General features: G+C 36.9%; 1 protein-coding gene across 1 annotated transcript in view; it reads left to right on the top strand.

Annotated features, from left to right (window-relative positions):
* The first annotated feature begins 603 nt into the window (after window positions 1-603).
* The window catches only part of LOC121390040 (protein ELYS-like), a 67,610-nt gene continuing 43,041 nt past the window's right edge, over window positions 604-25,172 (top strand). The window contains exons 1-17 of the mRNA XM_041521748.1: window positions 604-880; window positions 4,386-4,524; window positions 5,517-5,773; window positions 6,645-6,774; window positions 7,309-7,449; window positions 7,917-7,988; window positions 9,565-9,673; window positions 11,253-11,378; window positions 12,499-12,583; window positions 14,496-14,664; window positions 16,093-16,231; window positions 17,478-17,568; window positions 18,476-18,569; window positions 19,986-20,047; window positions 21,550-21,672; window positions 23,218-23,308; window positions 23,807-23,896. Of these exons, the coding sequence (XP_041377682.1) occupies window positions 4,410-4,524; window positions 5,517-5,773; window positions 6,645-6,774; window positions 7,309-7,449; window positions 7,917-7,988; window positions 9,565-9,673; window positions 11,253-11,378; window positions 12,499-12,583; window positions 14,496-14,664; window positions 16,093-16,231; window positions 17,478-17,568; window positions 18,476-18,569; window positions 19,986-20,047; window positions 21,550-21,672; window positions 23,218-23,308; window positions 23,807-23,896 (1,894 nt within the window). The 5' untranslated portion in view covers window positions 604-880; window positions 4,386-4,409. The remainder of the gene's footprint in view (window positions 881-4,385; window positions 4,525-5,516; window positions 5,774-6,644; window positions 6,775-7,308; window positions 7,450-7,916; window positions 7,989-9,564; window positions 9,674-11,252; window positions 11,379-12,498; window positions 12,584-14,495; window positions 14,665-16,092; window positions 16,232-17,477; window positions 17,569-18,475; window positions 18,570-19,985; window positions 20,048-21,549; window positions 21,673-23,217; window positions 23,309-23,806; window positions 23,897-25,172) is intronic.

The following is a 25,172-nucleotide window of genomic DNA, read 5'->3' as shown; positions in this document are numbered from 1 at the left end:
AACAGTAAAAATATTAGTAATTAAGCAAGTCCTGTTATTGTAATACCAATTAATTATTAATATATGAATTTCAAATGGTCTTTTAAACAATACAGCATTGTGAAAATAAAAAAAATTGAGATGGTCATATAAAATAAATATTCTAAGTTAGTGTGAAATAGAATTAATTTGTTCTATTACCTGATCTTGCCACCATCCACTCTATTAAATAATTAAACAATTATTATCATATAATATATCGCTATTGCTTTGTATTCTTTCATTTAATTATAAGTAAAATGTACTCTGTCAATGTGTAGCATATATTTTAAAAACGAAAAACGAAATTGGGCGTTGTTGAATATAATGCAATTATTTTTTGTCATAAAGTTTAGGAAAGGTATATCCTAATAAACGCAGCGTGTATGTTCGAATAACTAAATAAATTATAATAATTATATTGAACCGAACTTTATAATGGACTTAACTATCGTTCAAACAGTTTAAAATACTAGTAGATTTAAATATATTTTATTTCAACCCTAGTAACCAAACAAAAGCTCGTGCTCTAATACAGAAGGTGGGACTTCAGATCGCATAAATGCAGATGGCGGTAGTTTAAAAGTTAGCATGAGTTTTTGATTTGTAAAACTCGATTACAGATGCTTTATAAGTTTAAACTTCTTTATAATATAGATGTAACAATTTATGATACAGTGTATGTATTTAATATGCAAGAGGTAGTGGCATCTAGCTTTCAAATTTTATATTACAAAGGAGACTGACAATTTTATTGGCGCTTTGCAAGATTTGCAATGAACTTAATCAACGGCCTTTGATAGTTTACTACTGACTACTGTTTTTCTTCGTGATTGACTGGATCCAGGATAGCATATAATAGGTAATGCCAAAGTTCTTATTTTACCCACCTCTATTTTGATTAGTCTTTTGTCCAAACTCATTCGGTTTTGGAGTGGGTTAATTTTTAAAACTGGGTGTTTTATAAATTATACAGTGCTGTCCGGTGTATCGGCGCACCTAAGCATTCAAGGACCATTTTCTATGTGAACACTGTGAAATACTTAATAAAATGTGTCTCTCACCAGTGAAGCAGTGCATAATCTGAAATACACTACAAATTGTTTTATGTCTGTAGTAAATAAACATTTTAAAATGGTGCATAAATATAGGCACCCCCTTGCTTGTATGATGTATCCAAAACGATTTGCATGTCCGGTGATTCGGCGCAGTAGATCGGTATCGTTGACTCCGCTATTTATAGACCGCCCATGACCTAACTTTTAGCCCACAAACGCTACACTATTGTCCCAAAATTATTTTAGTACTTTTTTTTTGTCTTGTTAAACATATTACTATGAAAATTAACGATCACACATGACCCATCTCATGATCAGTTTCGGAATTGTTTTCTTGAGTGGCACAGTACTACAGATGTATACATGTTCATTGTCATGCATGGCTAAGATGCCTACATGGATTTTATTTTTCTCTGGTAGATTGTGCACACAGTGGATCTTATTTCGCTTTTATTTTTTATAACAATGTGACAATTGTGAACTGGAATGACTGTTAATTAAGGTGTAAAATTTTTGTTTTGTTTGCATTTGTCTGGGTTTTCCTTTTCAGTTTAAATAAAAATAATCGAACAAAAATAATTACATTTATACTGTTTACTATAATTTAAAAAATGTGGGAAAGGTGTTTTCAGACTGGTTTTAACATTCTTAATATCAATAAGCTGACCTACTTTGCGTTTATATACACGAAAACAGGTGAATGATTTATTTTGAAATTATGATATAATTATTGATAATTCTAATATTTTTTTTTTAATTGCACCCGTAACAATAAATATGTTGATACTTTATTAACCATTGAAAAAGAAATTGAACTTTAATTCGTTAAAAACACCGACAACATGACAACTTCCTAAGCATACTTGAGCAAATTACCAAGTGTGCCGAATCACCTGACGCGCCGATACACCGGACATGGTTGTACTATTATAGTCTGTACGGTTGTAGAAAGAAAGTGTGCGCCCTGTACTAGGTGTTTTAGGCTTAGTTGTCTACAGCGACTTATTAACCTTACAAAAAAAAAAAAAAGTTTGCCAAGCCATTGCAATAATTATTAACTGAAATTGCACACGAAATGGATGTACACTCAAGACTCAAAATAGGCCAAGTATTCTGCTGTTCGAGAGCTAGACGGACATTGAAATGGTTATGATTGCACTCTCCGTCAGAGATGACACTTGTATAGCGAAAACACTGACAGTACCCCCTTTCAATAATGTTCTGATTAAATAAGTAGGTGCTTACAGGTTTCTTCCTGTAGTGCGTGTATTAGTGATTAATGTGTCAAATATTTGTTATTGGCGAACTCAAAAATTATCAGTGTAAAAGTATTTAACATCGGATATATTGTTATTGTTGTATTAGAGCGGGAATCTTTGCCTACCACCGGATAGGCAGCCATTCTTTATTTTTGCTATCAGGTATATCTGACGGCAGAGAGCAGTCATAACCATCCTAATGTCTGTCTAGTGTTAAATACATGATCATTACTGGTTGGGAAAATCTAACATTTTGGTTATTATTAATGATAATGTTCCTTTAATTATGTTTCGGAATATAAGGTTATATTTTGGTTTTACGTCGATAAATATGATGTCACACTTTTTCTGTTTTTCTTTTGAATATGACGTCAAGGAGAGCAACATTCTTTTGTTTTTGTATGATATGACAATTTTACTTGGAGATGCAGGACATTGGACTCTCAGGCTACACTCTCAATTGACATGATGCAGACCAGGGCTTCTAGAATTTTTGTAAAATCCACCAGCCATGGGATCAGTGATTTTAAAAATCCACTAGCCATACTTTACTTTCAGTTAATACAATTTTACTAAATAATAGTAATAATTAAATATGTCAGAGGGACTATAGTAAAGAGGGAGATAGAGCTTAAAAACACTAACATTAGGGGTTGGAGTGGGATCAGTATATTCATATTTACAAAATAGACAACTGCAACATTTGACCATTTTGTTTTTCACTAGCCGTCAGGCATGGTAATGGTAGTTATTTACTAGTCCAACATTGAATATCACTAGCTACGGGAGTGGGGCTACCATAATCTAGAAGCCCTATGCAGACAGCAAATGTTGTCCAAATGTATGGATACTATAACACTAAATTAATTCCCATTACTACTATGTTAACCAGTATAAGCAATATATCACAGGCAGTCCAAAAATGTGTATAAAAACGACCAAAACAACGGTATCACTGGTAACAATTTATTTCACGTTTTATAACAAACTATCACAATAACATGTTATTACACTAATTTACCACATAAATAATAATAATAATAACATACACACACACACACACACACACACACACACAACAGCTCATAAAGACATTTTGCCTACAATGGCGATCAATGACTTAAAATTCGAAATTTCTTTCTCCCCCCCCCCCCCCCCCCCCCCCCCCCCTCTCCATTTGAAATAAATAATCAGAATTTACCCCTTAACTTTAAGTCTACCCTGGGTCAGGCCACTTGTCATATCAGAGACCGGACCCAGGGTGGAAATCCCTGAGCCTAAAGGATGTGGGCATGGAAAACATTTGGAATTGGATATGTGTTAACAAGTATGTGTTACCAAAAATAAAGAATGATGTTCTCACCAACAGGTGTGTAAGAATGTTGTTTCTTACACATGGCTTTCACTTGTTAGATATGTTTTAAAACAACTCATTGTAAGATAATGGCATCTCAGCTAACGGCTGCTCATGTACTATCCTCTATATATATCTAATGGCTTAAAGGGCTGTTGTGACTTCTTCTCTTGGGCAGTTTTGATTTTTTAAGGTTCATTTTGACCCATTATTGTTAGGGCCGTTTTGTACTGAATTTTGATCCTTGCTTTAACATTTATTGTACTAGTAACAGTTTGTGTGGCAAAATTATGAAAATATCTGCCCATCCACCTATCTGCAGCACACAATTTATAGGCCAACCCAGAAGTTTGGTAATTACAAAGTGATGTTTGACTCTAAAATATGCTTCACGATAATATACACTTTTTTTTTTACTTAGGGAGAAGTGGGTAAACTGTATACTTTCTGTACTCATACTGAAACAAATTTAGTTTCAGCCAATTTTCCGATATTTCTTAAATCCATGGAACATTTTGTTCACTATCACGTTGCGATTCACTATGCAAGTTACAGAGATCGCTTAGCCATTTTAAAACATTAAACAGTAGTTGCTAATCAATTTTTAATTGACTAGAAATGTTGCTAAATGAATCAAGATTTTGAAAACAAAATGTTTCCTGAAATCCTAATAATTGTTTTTCGTTAATCTTGCAGACAGACAAAACATTAGAAGACAACATGAGACCAAACCTGGTTCCAAGTGACATTTCACCCCTGCTGCCGTTCCAGTCATGTACACAGAGTGTCCTGGAAAAGACTGATGTCACAGGAATAAATGGAAGCACAAGCATAGGTTTGTGTTTTCCCTACCTTGTTTTAGCATGATGCAGCGTCAGTAGTCTAGCGCCATCTTGCCTTGATCAGTGCCATGCTGCCCCGAGATTAAACAAGCCTTTATCAGTAATTCTAAAATGGTCTAGTTATAAAACACCCAGAAAGGTATTATTAATTAATAAAATATGCGTACGGTGCATGTTATATTTTATTTTACAGAACTTAACTTAACTCATTCATAGTTGTATTTACGTAAACTACGTTGCCAAATTGTGTAGTAGCTATGTGAATTTCTTTTGTAATAACATTACATTATTGAAATCTGTCAGGGGTAAGGCTACATGTAGTTCTAGGTGAGTAGAAACATTCACCAAATTATGTATGAAACTTTCAAAATATGCAGAAACCCACCAATTGTTTCAACAAAATATCTATCGTCACAAAATATTATTTGGCCACATTAAAATAAAAATCACAAATAGTTTTTACAATATATATATATAATTTTGTTGGTGGCAGAGCGACCACTAAGAGGGCACTTAACAGAAGACTCGCCTAGGTGTGTAACTTATTTTTTTATGGTTGGTGCATTTTGGTTGTAAACATTTCTGAGTATATTGTTTGACAGATTAATTGAACACTAAAATATACATGCATAAAAAAAAGGATACCGTACTTTAACTGAATGCAAGAATATTTTTACATTCATAATTTGTAAAACTACTGTAATAAATCAAAATGGTGGATACATATAATATTTTTTGTACATATGAGTAGGTTTAAAATGAAAATTTAGCATTACCTAATAATGATAAGTATTTACAGATGTGACTTTTTGTTTCAGTTATTCTAAGATAATACCATAAAAACTAATTAATTAATTTATAGCATGTTTACCTTTGTGTGTATTATTAATGATTAAATACTGTGAGTCTTTGCTGTATAAGAAAAATATCTAACATTGTAATTATTAATCCGTTGCATTGAAAGTATTTAACACGTCTCTTCTAGATGGCTACTTTTCTTGGCTGTATCATGGGCCCCACCTCGAAGTTATTACGACAAAGTCTAGAACACGTGTCGCAGCATGGAAGTTCGGGGCGGCCCTCCACGATTCTAACACCACAATCACCTGTGTGCAGGAATATTCGGTGAATGGATCCACAAAGCTGTTGGTCGGCCTGACTAATTCGGTGAACCAGGGCATGGTGTGTCTCTTCGACATATTCAAGTCATGCGTGCTGAAAGCTATCGAGTTCCCACAAAAGGTAAATTTGGACGGATACAATTGCAGGGTACATTTTAGTCATAATGTCCATAGGTTCAACAAATCCACTAGCCCTTCGTCCAGGCTAGAGGGGCGGGACTTGGCCCAGTGGTAAAGCGCTTGCTTGATGTGCGGTCGGTCTGGATTGATCTCCGTTGGTGGGCCCATTGGGCTATTTCTTGTTCCAGCCAGTGCATCATGACTGGCATATCAAAGGCTGTGGTATGTGCTATCCTGTCTGTGGGATTGTGCATATAAAGGATCCCTTGTTACTAATAGAAAAATGTAGCGGGTTTCCACTCTTAAGACTATATGTAAAAATTACCAAATGTTTGACATCCAATAGCCGATGATTAATAAATCATTGTGCTCTAGTGGTGTCGTTAAAAAGCTCAACTTTTTAGTCCAGGCTAATGAATTTTGGATCTGCCATTGGAAATTATCAACTATATTATTATAATATGTAGGATATTCGGTTAGGGTAAGCAATTTATAATTTTCTCAAACATTTGTTGAACACTGGACTATATCGTGTCGCAAATTGGCTCTGCAAGTTTTAGAGATCACTACACAATTCTATACGTTAAATAGTAGCTGCTAATCAATATTCAATCAATTAACAACTGTTGCTGGCCGAATTGTTGAAAACTAAATATTTCCTAAATTGACTTTTCTTGTAATTATGAGGCAGGGTGATCATGAATTATGTTTATCTAAAGTCAGTAGCTGTAGTAATGTCTAGGGTAATTTTAATGTGGATATAATTAATTTCAGAGACGAAAACTATATATATATATATATATGCGTGTGTGTGTGTATGAGTTACTTTGTGAATTTAAAATCGTCTGATTTTATTGTCATTTTTCTATCAGGTCACGTCACTGACTTCAGTTCTGACCTCTGGTGGAGATCAGGTGCCCAGCTGGGCTATCGGCAGCAACCTGCGTGAATTTCACGGCATTGTTGCTGTTGGCGTTCAGTGTGGCTATGTCTATCTTGTTGGTGGGTATAATGTTTTTCTTCATTTTATTTTTATTTATTTCCTTGCTTATATCCAGTTAAGGTTCAAGCATGCTGTCTTGGGCACACACCTCAGCTATCTGGGCTGTTTGTCCATTCCAGGATAGTTTGTCTGTTTCTTTTGTTTAATGACACTACTAGAGCACATAGATTTATGAACCCATGAGGCCTTGTGCTTATAAAACTTGAGTCTTGACTCGACACTAATACTAACAGAGTCTGAGACACTAATGTCATGACAACGCCATACAAATTGTATGTGTGTGACGTCATTTTAGATTGAATCTGGACTCTTAATAAATGTTTTATAAGCACAGGCCCTGGTGCTTAATGCAACAATAGTCGCGATGAACGTAAAGGGTGTTGATAGTTAATGTTGAGCCGTGTTGAGAGATCATGTCCAATAGCTGATTGATAAATAAATCAGTGTTCTCTGGTGGTATCGTTAAACAAAACAAACTTTCTTTTGCTAAGAGATAAATACATTTTGTACATACGATCTCGTGTTACTTGCAGACATGTGTGTTGATAGTCACGCCATCTATGATGAGGTGTACCCGAGCACGCTGCAGTTCATGACGCCTCGGTCACGCGATGTGGGACATGCCAGACAGCAGGCCCTGTCCAAGGGAAATGTCATGGCCATGCTCTTAAATGGTATGTATATTATGAGAGAGAGAGAGAGAGAGAGAGAGAGATACAGAGACAGAGAGAGAGATACAGACAGACAGTGCAAGAGATATTTTGGGGGGCTATTTGACCTGCATATTAAAGAAATTGTCTAGTTTGCTATATTTATTTGGCCTTAGTGTTGTGATATATATTCTCCCCATTACATTACATTTGACTTTTTAGTTGAATGTTTGAGATACGATTTTTGGTTGCAGCTTAAATTTAGTTTTTAACTAGCTGATTTTTCCACTGGTAAAGTAAAATAGTTTTTGCCTGCTAAAGGTAATGCCATACAATATGAGAGCCTCGTATGAAAATAGCTGATTGCATAGCAACTGATGATTCGCATGAAATTGTGATGTTAGTTTTGTCACAGTTGGCTATTCTTGTATGATGCACACATATCTTGTGTCGTCGCCTTGTATTTATATTTGTTTTGTTTACTGTTTCAGAGGAGTGCTGTTCTCGCGGCTCGTTTACGTTCTATCGTCCCGACGACTCGATTGTTAAAACATTTCAGACAGGTAAGAAAAACAACGCTGATTACATTGTCAGAGGAAGGAAGGAAATGTTTTATTTAACGACGCAGTCAACACATTTTATTTACGGTTATATGGCATCAGACATATGGTTAAGGACCACACAGATATATAGAGAGGAAACCTGCTGTCGCCACTTCATGGGCTACTCTTCGATTAGCAGCAAGGGATTTTTTTATGTGCACCATCCCACAGACAGGATAGTACATTCCACAGCCTTTGTTTCACCAGTTGTGGAGCACTCACTGGAACGAGAAATAGCCCAGTGGATCCACCGACGGGGATCGATCCCAGACCGACCGTGCATCAAGCGAACGCTCTACCACTGGGCTATGTCCTGCCCAACATTGTCAGAGATGCCAGTGTCTGTGATTTTGACATCATTTCTATTGTCTCGTTCCTATGAATAATCCTTATCAAGAATTTAACACCCAGAGTGGAATTTAGTTCAGTCGGTTGAGTGCTCACTTGAGGTGCTTGTGTCACAGGATCGAACCATCTTAGTAGATCCATTCTACTGATTGCGTTTTTTCTTGTTCCAACCAGTGCACCACAACTGGACAAAGGCCATGGTATGTGCTTTACTGTCTGTGGGAAAGTGCATATAAAAAGATCCCTTGCTGCATTAGAAAGAATGTAGCGGGTTTCCTCTGATGACTCCGTGTCAGAATTACCAAATGTTTGACATCCAATAGCCGATGGTTAATTAATCAATGTTCTCCAGTGGTGTAAGTAACAAAACAAACTTTTTTTTGAAACGCAATAGCTGATATATATTTTTGTGCTTATGTGTTGTTAAACATTCATTCATTCATTCATTCATTCAGCCATCGTGATTTTACCATTCTATATTGAAAGACAGAGGAAAAGTAAATATTGTAATTATATTATTTTTGTCTCGCGTTAACAGAGTGAAAAGACAACATATAGGTATTACTTTTATGGCAACGGTGTCAACTCTTGTGTTAAGGTTTTGCATTTAGTTGAGTTTCTCACAAACTACAAGTCCTAGGTCAGTGAAGCTTGCTTTATAGTTGCATCTATCGATGTTCATCACAGTTTATGATTGGTGAGACATTTTATTCCGCAGAATTTGTGTTCAGTGATCAAATTAATTCGGTAAATAGCCTGTCGAAATGAGCCTAAAATGTTCACAAGACGTTCATAAGAGACACAAAAGTAAAGGGATTCAAACTGAAGTTTGTTTTGTTCAACGACACCACTAGAGCACATTGATTTATTAATCATCGGCTATTGGATGTCAAACATTAGGTAATTGCAACATTTGGCCCACAGATGGGGATTGATCCCAGACCGATCATGCATCAGATGAGTGCTTTACCACTGGGCTGTGTCCTGCCCCGGGATCAAACTGAATCATTTAAAATGAAATTAATACTAAATTAATAATTACATTTTTTTTCTGTTCAGAATATTTATTGGTTTAAGGATGGGACAGCATTGGCAGTTGGTTTACTAAAGACAGAGTTGATAGATTAGGTAACTTAATCGTAGCTGTGTACATGTGTATAATATTACGTAATTTATTTCTGTATTGCAGATTCTGTTTCGGTCAGTTGTCTTCAGTACGTTCCTCAGGCAGGGATTCTGTGTGTGGGATTCAACTTCGGCGGCTTCCAGTTGTGGAAACTGTACAACCCAGTGATGGAGTAAGTCGACTTTGATCATGATATTTGATGATACAAAAACTATTCGACCTGCACATGTAGTAACCCTTTTAAATAATTTGTATGTGACCACATTGTTTTTAATTTGGAATTTTGTAGCAATATGTTGATAACAACAAACTCTTAAAATTAAGTGGTTGAGAATAAATTACGTTTTTACAAGTGATGTTGAAAATGTGAAAAGAGAAAAGTTGTGGATACTCTTAATGATAATATGGGACAGGCTATAAGGTTGCTGTAAGGAATTCATGCGTAATGCTATTTTAAGTAATTAAAACAAGGATAATTAAATAGTTTTAAAAGATATAAAGGCTACCAATATTCCGTAAGATGTAAAACATGTTTGTTTTTAGTCTTAACAACTACCGTATATCTTCGCCTATAAGTCGAATTTTTTTCACCCAAACATTATTTTATAACTTGGGGGGTCGACTTATAAGAGGGTAAAAAAATTTCAACCAAAAATATTACCGTTTTGGGGATTATTTTACAAGTTTTATTGTTGAAGTATGCCCTGTATTTATACTCAAATATGTTAATTTGACACATTTATTTTTTTGTAACCTTTTTTTTTTGGCATTAAAACGGTTTTGGTTATGCAAAAAGGCGTGCGATCTCACTCACATGCCAATAGAACAGTCCACTTAGTTAAAATAACAGTCATCACTAATAGCAAAAATGTAAACAATTATTACTAACTACCTGTTGCCTGAGTTTATTTTGAAATCTGGTCACTGGCATTAATGGTTGTTCAAACAATGTTTTGTCGGTGATTAACTTTATCATTGAAAAGTTCCTGAATATTACTGAGCTGACCCTTAAAACAGCTTAGACTGATATATCTGCAGTTCACTAGAGCAATAGGGACATACATAAAAACCAGTGTACTTTCCAGAGTTATCCTCCTTACATGTATTAATATGGCGGCAAAACATGTGATTAACTGATACTTTCAGTTTTATTGTAGTGATCTGTTGTCATTGTTTATAAAGTTGTTGTCTGTGCACAAAACCATGCTGTACAGTGCCATACGGTAACAGCCAAACAGCTTTCACTATCTACTAAGGGAATATTTCGTTTTGATGCTATGTTACTTGTTTGCGATGTACAAAACGTGAAAACCGAAGTTTGTAAAATAATTTTCTTTTGTTCAAATATTGTACATTATTCTTCTCATGTGCTGAAAATAAGAAATACTTCAATATTTATAAGTTGTCTTTCAAGGGTCGACTTATAAACGGGTCAATAAAAAAAATAAGTTTTCAAGGCTTGAAATTAGGGACTCGACTTGTAGCCGAGATCGACTTACAGGCGAAGATATACGGTAATTAGTAATCTCAATTTCACTAAGATGGGTATTTATTTCATTATCAAAGATAAAACCAAATCTGTTTTGTGCTTTTAAAACATGATACAGGTGTGAAACATGTTTAAAAATTAAATATATTTGTCAGATAAATAGCAGTTGTCTCAAAGCAATTTTCCTACAAATGTTAAAATGATGTTAAACTGTTTGATGCAGTTACGATTTTTAATTTAAAAAATGTGTTGTTTGTTACAGATACAACAGTCGTCTGGAAGCGGAGCCGAATGCTGTGTCACATTTCCTGTACCAAGAGCCGGAGAACGATCCGAAGAATTTCTGTTACCTGTGGGTGTCACGCGACAATTCAGTCGTTTATCCAGGGTATGATATTGGCTTTTAATTGTAATCATTTAGTTATACCTCATGCGCTCACCTGTCTTCGATTTCGTATGAGTCGATTGTTGTCTCTCCATCTTTCTTGTGGTGTCATAGATGATGATGTTTAGCTCTGTTTTTCATACCCTTTACAGGGGTCGAAATTGGCTGATATTCCATCCGACAGTTTGTTTTATTTTTAACTTAACCTGACCTCAAACAAATGCACTGGGGGGTGGGGGGGGGGGAAGGAAGCTTCAATTGTGTGACTGGAATGATACAGAGGACTTATTGGAAGATTTTAAGCAATCCCATTTGCTGTTGGGATGTTCGGACCAGTGTAATTACACAATGGGGGAATATGCCATTTGTTTGACGTCTGGTTAAGTATTCATAAAAGAGAAATCGATCCATGTTTTCTACAGATTTTGCCGACTTGAATTAAAACCTGCTGGACCAAACTAATGTGTGAATATAAACGTAAAAAACCCTCCTGATCCGTGGTGATGTCGACCGGCAAAATCTGGTCGAGATGGCAGTATTTCGACCCATGCTTTTAACTCGTTTCAAAACTTGAGTTTTTTTTTTTTTTATATGTTTTTGCCATTTCACTTGTGTTGCAGAACAATAGGAATCATTTACCTGTTCGAAATTCACCATGACAGTCAAACCTTTCACTGTAATATAAATAATTGTATAGCTACCGAACAAACCAGACAGATTTTCTGGACCTAATTTTACAGGCCTAGCTCTGGCACTCACCAAATTCACCAGTTTCGAATTTTAAAAACAATTGGCAAATTTTGTTTTGATTTTGCTAAATACTTTTTTGTAATAATTGATATTTTGTTAGATAATAACTGGATTTCTGCAATTTGTGAAGATTTAACAGATAATTTGACGAAGGTTTCTACTCGCCCAAAGCTAGCCCTGTTTTACATTTTGGTTTGTTTGCCACATTTCTTTAAAATATATTATTAGTCTGTGTTGCAGTAAATATTATTATTATTTGAACATGGGTGCTATACAAAATTTATTATAAATAAGTTTCAGTGTTGTTTTGTATTCAATTCAGACAATGTGCAGCAACAAACAATAGGTTTATTTAATCTGTTTTCTTTTGCAGTCAAGAAAATGTTAGTACAATATGTCTGTACCAGCTTTGTTTTGGAAAAAAGACTCTCTATAACAACTACGGTGTCTTCTATGAGGTAGGTACTAACTATGAGTGTTAACCCAAGGTTTGTAGGAAGCAAAGATTTTACATCAATTTTTAGAAACTGTTTCTGATTTTCTAGCCTTCGCTCCAGCCAGTGCACCACGACTGGTACATCAAGGCCGTGGTATGTGCTATCCTGTCTATGGGATGGTGCATATAAAAGATCCCTTGCTGCCAATTGAAAAGAGTAGCTCATGAAGTGGCGACAGCAGGTTTTCTCCTTCAATATATGTGTGGTCCATAACCATATGTCTGACGCCATATAACCGTAAATAAAATGTGTTGAGTGTGTCGTTAAATAAAACATTTCCTTCCATATTGAAATCTGAGAAGCAAAGATTGCTGGCCATTCAAAATTATTTTCAAGCACTGCCTAACCTATCAAAATCTATTGGGTGTCTTAAAATACGGTCGCTGTGGAAGATTGAATGTTGTAACTTCCACACTGGCTAGGTTTTACAGATTACATTATTATTAAAAGTATGTACAGTGGAATTCCTCCAAAACCGGACATTTTTCAGTCCTTTTTTTAAAAATCTGTACAGAAAATAACCTCTCTAAACTGGATACCTCTTAAAACTGGACAGTTTACTTGGTCACGAGGGGGACCGGCCTCGGTGGCGTCGTGGCAGGCCATCGGTCTACAGGCTGGTAGGTACTGGGTTCGGATCCCAGTCGAGGCATGGGATTTTTAATCCAGATACCGACTCCAAACCCTGAGTGAGTGCTCCGCAAGGCTCAATGGGTAGGTGTAAACCACTTGCACCGACCAGTGATCCATAACTGGTTCAACAAAGGCCATGGTTTGTGCTATCCTGCCTGTGGGAAGCGCAAATAAAAGATCCCTTGCTGCCTGTCGTAAAAAGAGTAGCCTATGTGGCGACAGCGGGTTTCCTCTAAAAACAGTGTCAGAATGACCATATGTTTGACGTCCAATAGCCGATGATAAGATAAAAAATCAATGTGCTCTAGCGGCGTCGTTAAATAAAACAAACTTTAAAACAAACTTTTGGTCACGAGGGTGTCTGGTTTAGAGGGGTTTCACTGTACTGTATATTTTTATATAAATGTTTTGCGTAACCTAATCATTCCATTAAAATTAGTTCATCTTCAGTGGTCAGAAGATTACCATATTTCAACTTGCCTTGTGCATCTCTGATTAGTCCGTTCATCAAAGGCCGTGGTATGTGCTGTCCTGTGTGGGAAAGTGCATATAAAAAAAACCTTGCTGTTTATCAGAAAGAGTAGCCTATGTGGCGACAGCGGGTTTCCTCTAAAGAAATATGTCAGAATGACCATATGTTTGACGTCCAATAGCCGATGATAAGATAAAAATCAATGTGCTCTAGAGGCGTCGTTAAATAAAACAAACTTTACTCCCTTTAAAAGTTTTACATTTTCTGTTCTTTGTCGTCACCGGCCTCAGTGGCGTCGTGGTTGGGCCATCGGTCTTCAGGCTGGTAGCTACTGGGTTTGGATCCCATTTGAGGCATGGGATTTTTAATCCAGATACCGACTCCAAACTCGGAGTGAGTGCTCTACAAGGCTCAATGGGTAGGTGTAAACCACTTGCACCGACCAGTGATCCATAACTGGTTCAACAGAGGCCATGGTTTGTGCTGTACTGCCTGTGGGAATCGCAAATAAAAGACCCCTTGCTGCTTATCAGAAAGAGTAGCCTATGTGGCGGCAGCGGGTTTCCTCTAAAGAAATATGTCAGAATGACCATATGTTTGACGTCCAATAGCCGATGATAGATAAAAAATCAATGTGCTCTAGAGGCGTCTTTAAATAAGACAAACTTTACTCTGAGTAGTTCCTTTAAATGTCTTACATTTTCTCTGTTCTACGTCAGTGCCATTAGTAATAATATATGACACCTTTTTGCTACTGTTTGTGTTCAGGAGTTGGAGTCGGTGTGTCTGCGTTTGGAATACGAGCTACTCGTCGATCCGTTCAGCGGCACGTCACGGAGACATACCTGGATGAGTCAGATCGTGTCCTGCTACACCCTCGTTGATCCCTTCTACTGTCCACCGGCGGTCCTCACGGAAAACGAGTCGTTCGAAGAAGGTATGCTTTTAACAAGATTAGTATAGGGGTGTTTTGCAGGGAATATTTCTTTTTTGTTTATAACCTGACCTCACTACCTGTTTTAATGAACTGGTCCAAAAAGACCAGATCATGTCAGATCATAGGTCTTAACGTGCACATTCAGAGCAAGCTGTTGTAGCGCAGGTTTCGACTTACTTGAGAGGATCGAAAAGTCCAAAAAAAAGGATGGCTTTTATTAACCTTTTGGATACTTCAGGCGGGATATCTAGCCCAACGACATGCAAGTTAACATAATGTACACTGTATAAAATGCATTCCCCAATTCATATTTCCTGTGATTTTGCACACGGCACTCACCGGAGATAATAAAAGAATAGAAAATAGATTAATTTAAAGTATGGCAGTTTCAGTTTGTTTGTTTTTTAGGAAAATACCTGGGATTTTTGAGTATTTTCATTTGACAACAGTGGCAGAACCAACAACAAAAATCATGAAATAATTATTATTTATTTAAATAAATTTTAAGTGAAAATATGCGAGTAAAAGTTATCAGTTTGTAACCTCTCAACGTAGTTTTTATAAAAAAATTTATCCAATAGTCAGAAGGTTAATGAGCAGATATATTACTTTTTTATCATACAGAAATTATTCATGGTTATTATACATTACTTTCATATAGTGTATGCACATGTACCTATAAGGAGTGGGATTTAGCTCAGTTGGTTGAGTGCTCGCTTGAAGTGCTAGCTTCGCAGGATCGAACCACCTCGGTGGATCCATTCAACTGATTGGCTTTTTTCTCGTTCCAACCAGTGCACCACATCTGGACAAAGGCCATAGTATGTGCTTTCCGGTCTTGTCGGAAAGTGCATATAAAAGATCCCTTGCTGTCTATATATATATATATATATATATATATATATATATATATATATATATATATATATATATATATATATATATATATATATATATATATATATATATATATATAGCGGGTTTCCCCTGATGACTGTAAGGGCGGAATATAGCCCATTGGTACATCGCTTGCTTGATGCACAGTCGGTGTGGGATCGATCCCCGTCCATGGGCCCATTGGGTTATTTCTTGTTCCTGCCAGTGCACCACAACTGGTGTTAAAAGGCCATTGTATGTACTACCTTGTCTGTGGGATGGTGCATATAAAAGATCCCTTGCTGCTAATTGAAAAGAGTAGCCCATGAAGTGGCGACAGCAGGTTTCTCTCTCAATATCTGTGTGGTCCTTAACCATATATCCGACGCCATATAACCCTAAATAAAATGTGTTGAGTACGTTGTTAAATAAAATATTTCTTTCTGATGACTCTGTAGCTGATGATTAATTAATCGATATGCTCTAGTGGTGTCCTTGAACAAAACAGACTCTTTATGTACCTGTAATGTTCTGTATTTGATGTTTTCCCAGGAGGTCACGGTCCCGACCTGGCCCTATGTGTGATAGTGTGGGAGGCACAGGACAACGGACCCGGCGACAAGTCGAACTACTTCCTGGCTCTGTTCGACATCAACCGCTGGTATCATGCACAGATGCCGTCATCTGTCAGGTGCATTTAAAACAATTGATTTTGTTTTTTAAATTTGTTCCTATTATAATCTTACCTCTCCAGTTTGTGCATTTTCCTCTTTAAAGTTAAGATTAATTTAAAACAGTTTCTGTGTGTTTGTGTGTGTGTGTGTGTGTGTGTGTGTCTGTGTGTCTGTCTCTCTGTATGTGTTTGTGTGTGTGTCTGTCTCTCTGTATGTGTTTGTATGTGCGTCTGTCTCTGTATGTGTTTGTGTGTGTCTGTCTCTCTGTATGTATTTGGGGGGGGGGGGGGGGTCTTTTCTTTTCATAATGTAACCTGACCTGTCACTGTTATGCATTTCCCCCCTTTAACAATGGACTGGTCTGACAACATGGTGGCTGTGGGTTATTCATCTCACTTTCTAAACCAAATGTCTCAACTAGCATTTGAAAGAGACCTAATAAAGTATGGTGGGATAATTTTAAATAAACAAGTTCATTCCTTTCCGTGAAACAGTTGTGGGTTTTTTTGCCTCATGATCCCAGTTGGTAACTCCAACATTAGAATTAAAATGTAGTTTTTTTGTTTTGTTTTTTTAAATTTATATTTTGGACAAATTACATTCTTTATTACTCATCTTTCAATATTTGGTACCATTTCCAAAATTAAGACAATGGGAACCATAGTGCGTTTGGTCCCAATTATTAGTTTAGAAATTCCCTTTTTTGATTTTGCCATGATTTAAATTTAAGATAAAAATAAATGTTATTTATTAATTTTTAAAATTGTTGCAGGTCATACAAACAAATAAAAGCCTAGATTGATATATTGTGAGACTTCGTTACTTCATCCCTTCATTGCCAACCAAAGCTGTAGCTATAATTGTGTATTTGTTTTCTGTCACAGATTTACCGGCATCGTGGTTAGGCCATCGGTCTACAGGCTGGTAGGTACTGGGTTCGGATCCCAGTCAAGTCATGGGATTTTTAATCCAGGTATCGACTCCAAACCCTGAGTGAGTGCTCCGCAAGGCTCAAACCACTTGCACCGACCTGTGATCCATAACTGGTTCAACAAAGGCCATGGTTTGTGCTATCCTGCCTGTGGGAAGAGCAAATGAAAGATCCCTTGCTACTAATCGGAAAGAGTAGCCCATGTAGTGGCGACAGCGGGATTCCTCTCAAAACTCTGTGTGGTCCTTAACCATATGTCTGACGCCATATAACTGTAAATAAAATGTGTTGAGTGCGTCGTTAAATAAAACATTTCTTTCTTTCTGTCACAGATTTGGCGGAGTCTCCAGTGAAATGTGTCCATATTTTGCCGTGTACCGATTGAATGATATCACCGACGCTGCATTACCTGATGTTATGCTGGTAAAATACTGACCGTATTAAACATCTGCCCATTACAATATGAATATGTATTATGTTTGGCTTTATGTTTTAATTTTAAAAACTTGCAAGATGTGCAGTCTGTCTAGGATCGATTCAAATCGGTCGGCATATTGGACTTTCTCGTTCCAGCCAGTACATCACGACTGGTATATCAAAGGGCGTGGTATGTTCTATCCTTTCTGTACAATGGTACATATAAAAGATCCCTTGCTACTAATGGCAAAATGTAGTGGGTTTCCTCTTTAAGACTGTATTAGGGCGGGATGTAGCCCAGTGGTATAACACTCGCTCGATGTGCAGTCGGTTTTGGATCGATCCCCATCAGTGGGCCCATTGGGCTATTTCTCGTTCCAGCCAGTGCACCATGACTGGTATATCGAAGGTCGTGGTATGTACTACCTACCCTGTCTGTGGGATGGTGCATATAAAAGAACCCTTGCTGCTAATCGAAAAGAGTTTATCTCTCATCTGTGTGGTCCTTAACCATATGTCTGATGCCTTATAACCGTAAATGAAATGTGTTGAGTGCATCGTTAAATAAAATCTTTCTTTCTTTGAGACTATGTCTGAATTACTGAATCTTTGACATTCAAATAACTGTTGATTAATAAATCAATGTGATTTAGTTGTGTCGTTAAAACAAAACACACTTTAACTTTTTAATAAATAAAAAAATTGTCTCGCCTTTACGAAGTAAAAGGTTAGATATAGTTTGGTTAGAAAATACTACTTGGGTATTGTTAATATTAATTTCTCCTTTGATTAATTACTCCCAGTAATCATTTATTGATTTATCTATCATTCTGGTTTGAATGACTTATATAATATCTTGTACTCTTGTCAGCTGTGTGTACAATATCTGACATCAAATCATTTATTATTACAGCATCTTCATGTTCGCAGGAATTCCATCAAACGTTTTATCAACAATGCTCCACTACCACCGGAGCAGCATTTCTATCCATCAGCCTTGTCATTTGGTATGTACTGATTGATGAATGGTATTCTTTCTTGGTTATTCTTTTTTCCTTCCGCATAAAGACATTGAAATAGGTCGAGAAAAGGTCGTTCAGATTACCAGGTGTTTGCCACATGACAAGAAAGTTAAAAATAGTATTTTTTTTCTCAACCAAAAAAATTTTGAAACAAAAATATCACAACCTAAATTATTTGCCTTGTTTCCATAATATTTGTATGACAAATTACACACACGCAAGTATCAGTACAGTGGGAACAATGATGTGAATGAATAACAAAATATCAGTGTGTTTTTGAGGGAATGATAATGGGAATTGTAAACTTGATGAACGTGTCGTAATCTTTAGGTTACCAGGGCCCATCTTAGCACTACGAAATCATAAAATCATCGTAAGCTATGACGTCACTATGGCATGTGCTGTAGTGACGTCACAGCCTATGGTAAGATACAGTAGTTTTACAATTTCGTAGCGGTAAGATCACTTCGAAAATCCCCAGCCAGGGGTACATGCTGTTACTCATCTTATTTTCCCTTTGTTAGGGGCTGGATTTTCCCTTTGTTAGGGGCTGGATTTAACTCGGTTGGTTGAGTGCTCGCTTGAGGTGCTTGCGTCTCATGATCGAGCCACCTTAGTGGATTCATTCAACTGATTGTAATTTTTCTTGTTCCAACCAGTGCACCACAACTGGACAAACTTTTTCCCGTCTGTGGGAAAGTGCTTATAAAAGATGCCTTTCTGCATTAGGAAGAAAGTAGCGGGTTTCCTCTGATGACTACATGTCAGAATTACCAAATGTTTGACATCCATGATTAATTATCAATCAATGTGTTCCAGTGGTGTCATTAAACAAAACAAACTTTACTTTATCCTTTAGATCACCAATAGTCAGTGTATTTTTCTGCTGGGGTATTGTTAGACATTCGTTTGTTCGTTCGTTCGTTCGTTCATTCTCTTTCTGTGTTAATTTGGATCATATGTAAAAGTTATTGGATATCCCATCAGATGTTCCTTTCATTTTGATAGATCATTTCATTTAGTGTTTTGTGAATCGCCCAATATATTTCTGATTGTTTTAGATGTTTGTATAACAATTCTTTGTCTTTTTTTTTTAATTTATTGACATATACAGTCACAAGTTGTATAAAATTAAAATTGCGACTGTTACACATTGATAAATTTGCAAAACAATTACAAGTAGTTTTTATAATTACAAACCATAGAACCTTTTAGTTAAAAATAAATAGACACGAATCAGTTTCTAATGTCGTTTCCATGCGATTTGACATGATATAATTTTCCGAGGTTTATCCAAGGATATCATTCATTGTTTTAGCATCGTTATCCAATCAGAACAGCAAATTGTATAACAGCAGAACGTTTTGTAATTATAATGTTATATATTTTTTCTTATTTTAGACGGTATTTGTCTTATGGAGACAGGAATCATAAAGACCTCATTTCTTGGGCTGCAGAAGCAGGTGAGAATAAAAATTAGTAGGATTTTTGTAAAAACTAGATCAGGGCCCTTATTTATAAAACTGGACTGAAATCTCTACTAACCTTCTGAGTGAGTACTGCAGGCGAGATATCTCACCCGATGTCACGTCAGTCGACATACTGTACACTGTATACAGTGCATTCCCCAATTCATACTTCCCACCCTTCTGACTACTGTAGGCGAGATATCTCGCTCAACGTCACGCCAGTCGACATACTGTACACTGTATACAGTGCATTCCCCAATTCATACTTCCCGCTGTTTTGCACACGACATTCACCGGAAACGGAAATATAATAAAAGAAAATTATTTTGTTTTGATTTTTTCAAGTGAAAATACCTTGAAATTTTTAGTTCAAAAAGTGGTTTTTGGCAAGTATTTTCGCTTGACAACAATGGCGGCACGTCGCGGTCATTTTCAGGGATCGATAGCCGATTGTGACAGCTAATTTGATAATAAATTTGATAGTTTTACCAACAACGAAAATTACCAAATATTGCAATATGAATCGTAGTTCGGGTTTAAAAAAAAATTCTGGTCAGAAAACAACTGATATCAGGAATAATGGACATAAATACTGGACAGCTGGCCACAAATGCCCGTAAGTAAACGCAACTTTTTCGATTTTTTTTTTTGGCCTAATTTTAATCACCATTAGCCGATCTAAAAATAATAAAAATGACAAAAAAGACACGAAAATAATACTTACCGATTCATATATGAACTTTATTTCATGTATTTATAAAACATTTAAGTGAATATATGTGAGTAAAAATTATAAACTTGTACCCACTCAACATAGTTTTTGTTAAAAATTAATCCAGTAGTCTAAAGGCTAATGTGTCCTTCATTGGACATTCATCATAATCAGTGTAATCACAGTTGTAATCAGTGTGCACCAACTTTCGACCATACATTCTGTTATAATTGAATGAACTCCATAAGTATTTGACCGGCGTCGTGGTTAGGTGTCGTCTACAGGCTGGTAGCTACTGGATTCAGATCCCAGTCGAAGCATGGGATTTTTAATCCAGATACCAACTCCAAACCCTGAAAGCTGAATGGGTAGGTGTAAACCACTTGCACCGACCAGTGATCCATAACTGGTTCAACAAAGGCCATGGTTTGTGCTATCCTGCCTGTGGGAAGCGCAAATAAAAGATCCCTTGCTGCCAATCGGAAGAGTAGCCCATGTAGTGGCGACAGCGGGTTTCCTCTCAAAATCTGTGTGGTCCTGAACCATATGTCTGACGCCATATAACCGTAAATAAAATGTGTTGAGTGCGTCGTTAAATAAAACACTTCTTTCTTTTTTTATTCAGTATCTGGTGGGGTTTTTTTTTACTTGTGTATAAAAACAAAACAAAAAACCTGGCATATTTATAGCAATTACATCGCTTAAACTTTAAAAACAATTACAGTTAAAATTGATGAGTTTTCCATTGTAATCGAGCACTGGAATGTGACTGTGTTTGTTTCAGGTTCTCAGTGAGATGAGACGGAAGGGTGCGGTTTGTCTGCTCCAGCCCCAGGACCTCTACAACACTTGCTTGTTGCTAGGACTTCTACCCAAACAAGACATAGGACCACTGGCCTCTAATTTGGTATGTACACACAAACACACACATGCACACACACACACACACATATATATACCAGACTTTAATTTTTGAAGGGCCTGGGGCTTAATTCACTAAACTCTCGCAACTTTGCGATGTTGCAGTGCAGTGCTAAAAGACTTGCAAAGAGGATGCTTTGTTGTCTAACAGAGCCTAAGAGACCTTTGTGAATTAGGCCCCAGATGTAGCTCAGTGGTAAAGCTTGATGTGCAGTCTGTCTAGGATCGATTCCTATCAGTTGGCCCACTGGGCTATATCTCATTGCAGCCAGTTAACCACGACTGGTATATCAAAATTACCAAGTTTTTGACATCCAATAGCCGATGTGAGCATAAAAAAATTGCACAACTTGAAATTTTGAGAAGAGAAAACTCGGACTCTTCAAAATAATCGGTGATGGAGGAAAAGTGCTGTTTGGTCAAACACGATTTGAACTGTTGAGTGTGCATAGCCATGAGCCTGCTGATACTCTTGAAATCTGAGGCGGGTCATAGCCCAGTGGCAAAGTGCTTATTTGACTGTGATTGATCTAGGACATATATTGTGCGGTTGGGTTTTTTTTTCTTTTTTTCAAGATGGAAGGGGGGGGGGGGCATCTAGTCTAGTCAGTAGAGCACTCAGCTGATGCAGTTAATAACCGTTATGTTGTAAGATCGAATCATCTCATTGGACCCATTCTCTGATTGTGTTTATTCTGTCTCAGCCAGCGCACCACGACTGGTATATCAAAGGCTATGGTATGTCCTGTGTAGGAAAGTGCACATGGAAAAATGTAGCAGGTTTCCTCCAACACTTGTCAAAAATTACCAATTATTTTGACATTTAAAAGCCAATGATAAATCAATCTATGTGCTCTGTTTGTATTGTTAAATTAAACAAATTTTAACAGTTGTTTTTCCCCAGCATTCAGCACTGAGTTGTTGGGTTATAGAGAAAAGTAGAACATTTAAAGAGTGAAATAGATTTTTAAATTGTCATTGAGTGGGGCAAAACTTTATTTACATGAAATAAATACTGATTTTTTTTTGTGTAGAAAAGTTTATTTTGGTTTCCTTTCACTTAAGTATTTCTATATTTAAATTTTTCAGGTTCCGACAAATCAACTAGCCCTCGGTCCCAGCTAGTGTATCTTTGTTCCAGGCTAGTGGAAATTATTGGCTGTATTACTATAATACATAGGACACTAGCCAAAGCTTTGATGAGGGATAGTGACTTTCTCAAACATTTGTCGAACACTGAATTGTTGGGGGTTTTAATAATATTTTTACTCTAAAACCTTTAAAATTCTAAGCTTTGACTATCACAACCCCTGCAATTGCCGACGAGACATTTTTGCTGTGGACTATATTCAGTTTTTGTTTGTTCAATGGCATGTTTTTTTTCCTGTTGACATTTTTTAAATTGAAGGGGTTGCTATCATCTAGTAGATTCCACAAGTATGACACATACTCAGTGACAGTTACTTATCAGTTAGTTATGTTTTATTGAGGTATCATTTTTTAAAGTATTTTACACTTTTTAAATTTTCAGAGTGTTCAAAGGCAAGCATTGTTAACAATGGCATTGGATTACCCTATGATTTCTGTTATTGTCGGATGCATTGAAGCGTGGGCTGATGGAGGTAGGGTAGTCAGAATACTATTTAATATATTCTAGAGAATTTAGAAATGTTTGGGTGAACATACTTTACTGGTTTTCAGTAGTAAACTAATATTTAAACAAATTCCTTCATTTCACAATGGTAAACATTTAAGTTATTATAATTTTATAAAATGTTAAATTTACAGTGAACAGTCTGGACGAGCTTAAAAAGATATTGTTTTCCCTCCCTCCCTCCCTCCCTCCCTCCCTCCCTCTCTCCCTCCCTCCCTTCCTCCCTACCTCCCCCCTCTCTCTGTCTGTGTCTGTCTGTCTCTCTGTCTGTCTGTCTCTGTCTCTCTCTCTCTCTCTCTCTCTCTCTCTCTCTCTCTCTCTCTCTCTCTCTCTCTCTCTCTCTCTCTCTCTCTCTCTCTCTCTCTCTCTCTCTCTCTTTTGTATATGTTATAATAATGCTGACCAGTCCATAACAGTGAATCACCATAGCCTTATGTGTGGCTTGATTAGGATTTCTTTATTACAGAGTTTGTTCATCAAGGCTGCACGTTGAAGTTTCTTCTTGACTGGACATGGGAGCAGGTTTCCAACACAAAGAGAATTATCGACGACAACTGTGAGTATTTTTATTTTTTTCAATCCCACTGCCCCATCTCCTTTGTCTCCTTTCAATTCCATCTCATTTCTTCCCAATCTGGCAACTGCTATCGTTCAACTTCTTTCACTGTCCACCTCCACATCCCAGTCCTTGTCTCTCCAAGGCGACAGGTGCTTGTCTCTTGTGGCTATCTATGCCACACACCTGCCATTCCCCATCAGCTTTTAGCTGTGGGCTTAGTCTGACCACTTCGGGGAGTAGTTTGGTATGTTCTGCTATAAATGTCCAGAACTCCGTAACCTGTCTCCGTGACATTGTGGGGTGGGACGTAGCCCAGTGGTAAATGCTTGATTTGTGGTCAGTCTAGGGTCAATCCCTGTCAGTGGGTTCATTGGGCTATTTCTTGTTCCAGCCAGTGTACCACAATTGGTATATCAGAGGCAGTGGTATGTGCTATCCTTTCTGTGGGATAGTGCATATAAAAGATCCCTTGTTACTAATGAAACAATTTGTGGGTTTCCTCCCTAAGGTTATGTCAAAATTACCAAATGTTTGAAATCCAATAGCCGATGATTAATTAATGTGCTCTAGTGATGTCGTTAAACAAAAACAAACTTTCTTTTATGTACCTCAGTAATCTGTGTCGGTGACGTAGTGGTTAAGTAATCTGCCTTGAGACTGGTAGGTGCTTGGCTAGCTTCACGGTACTGGCATGGTAACGGCTTAGTGGAGATAAACATTGTTTCTAATATCACACTACTGGAGAGTGTGTTTGACACAATCACAAGACCTGATTCGGATTGTTGTGTTAACCGAACTTCTCAGTGGTTAAGTAATCTGCCTTGAGACTGGTAGGTGCTTGGCTAGCTTCACGGTACTGGCATGGTAACGGCTTAGTGGAGATAAACATTGTTTCTAATATCACACTACTGGAGAGTGTGTTTAACACAATCACAAGACCCGGTTCGGATTGTTGTGTTAACCGAACTTCTCAGTGTTCCAGTTCAGGTAAACCCGAATCAGAGTTCCAGCACATGCTCAATCAAACATGTTACACACTTGAACCAAAATTACTGGCACTATTTATTTGTAGTGTATCTCTTAAATATAGCGCTCAAGAAATAGTATTTAAATTCAAATATAATGTTGTAGAAAATATTTAACCTTTTGACTACTATCATTGAAGTCGAAAAAAGTCAACTTCACACATGTGCTTGAGTACTGAAGGTGGCATTCGAATAGGCCCTACTATTTCCTGTAGTTTCATTAGGGGAGAGAATGATGTAGGCCGAAA

Source organism: Gigantopelta aegis, chromosome 15, assembly GCF_016097555.1.
Source record: "Gigantopelta aegis isolate Gae_Host chromosome 15, Gae_host_genome, whole genome shotgun sequence".
NCBI lineage: Eukaryota > Metazoa > Mollusca > Gastropoda > Neomphalida > Peltospiridae > Gigantopelta > Gigantopelta aegis.
The sequence above is the reverse complement of the archived record's forward strand: the minus strand, read 5'-3'. Positions and strand labels throughout refer to the sequence as shown.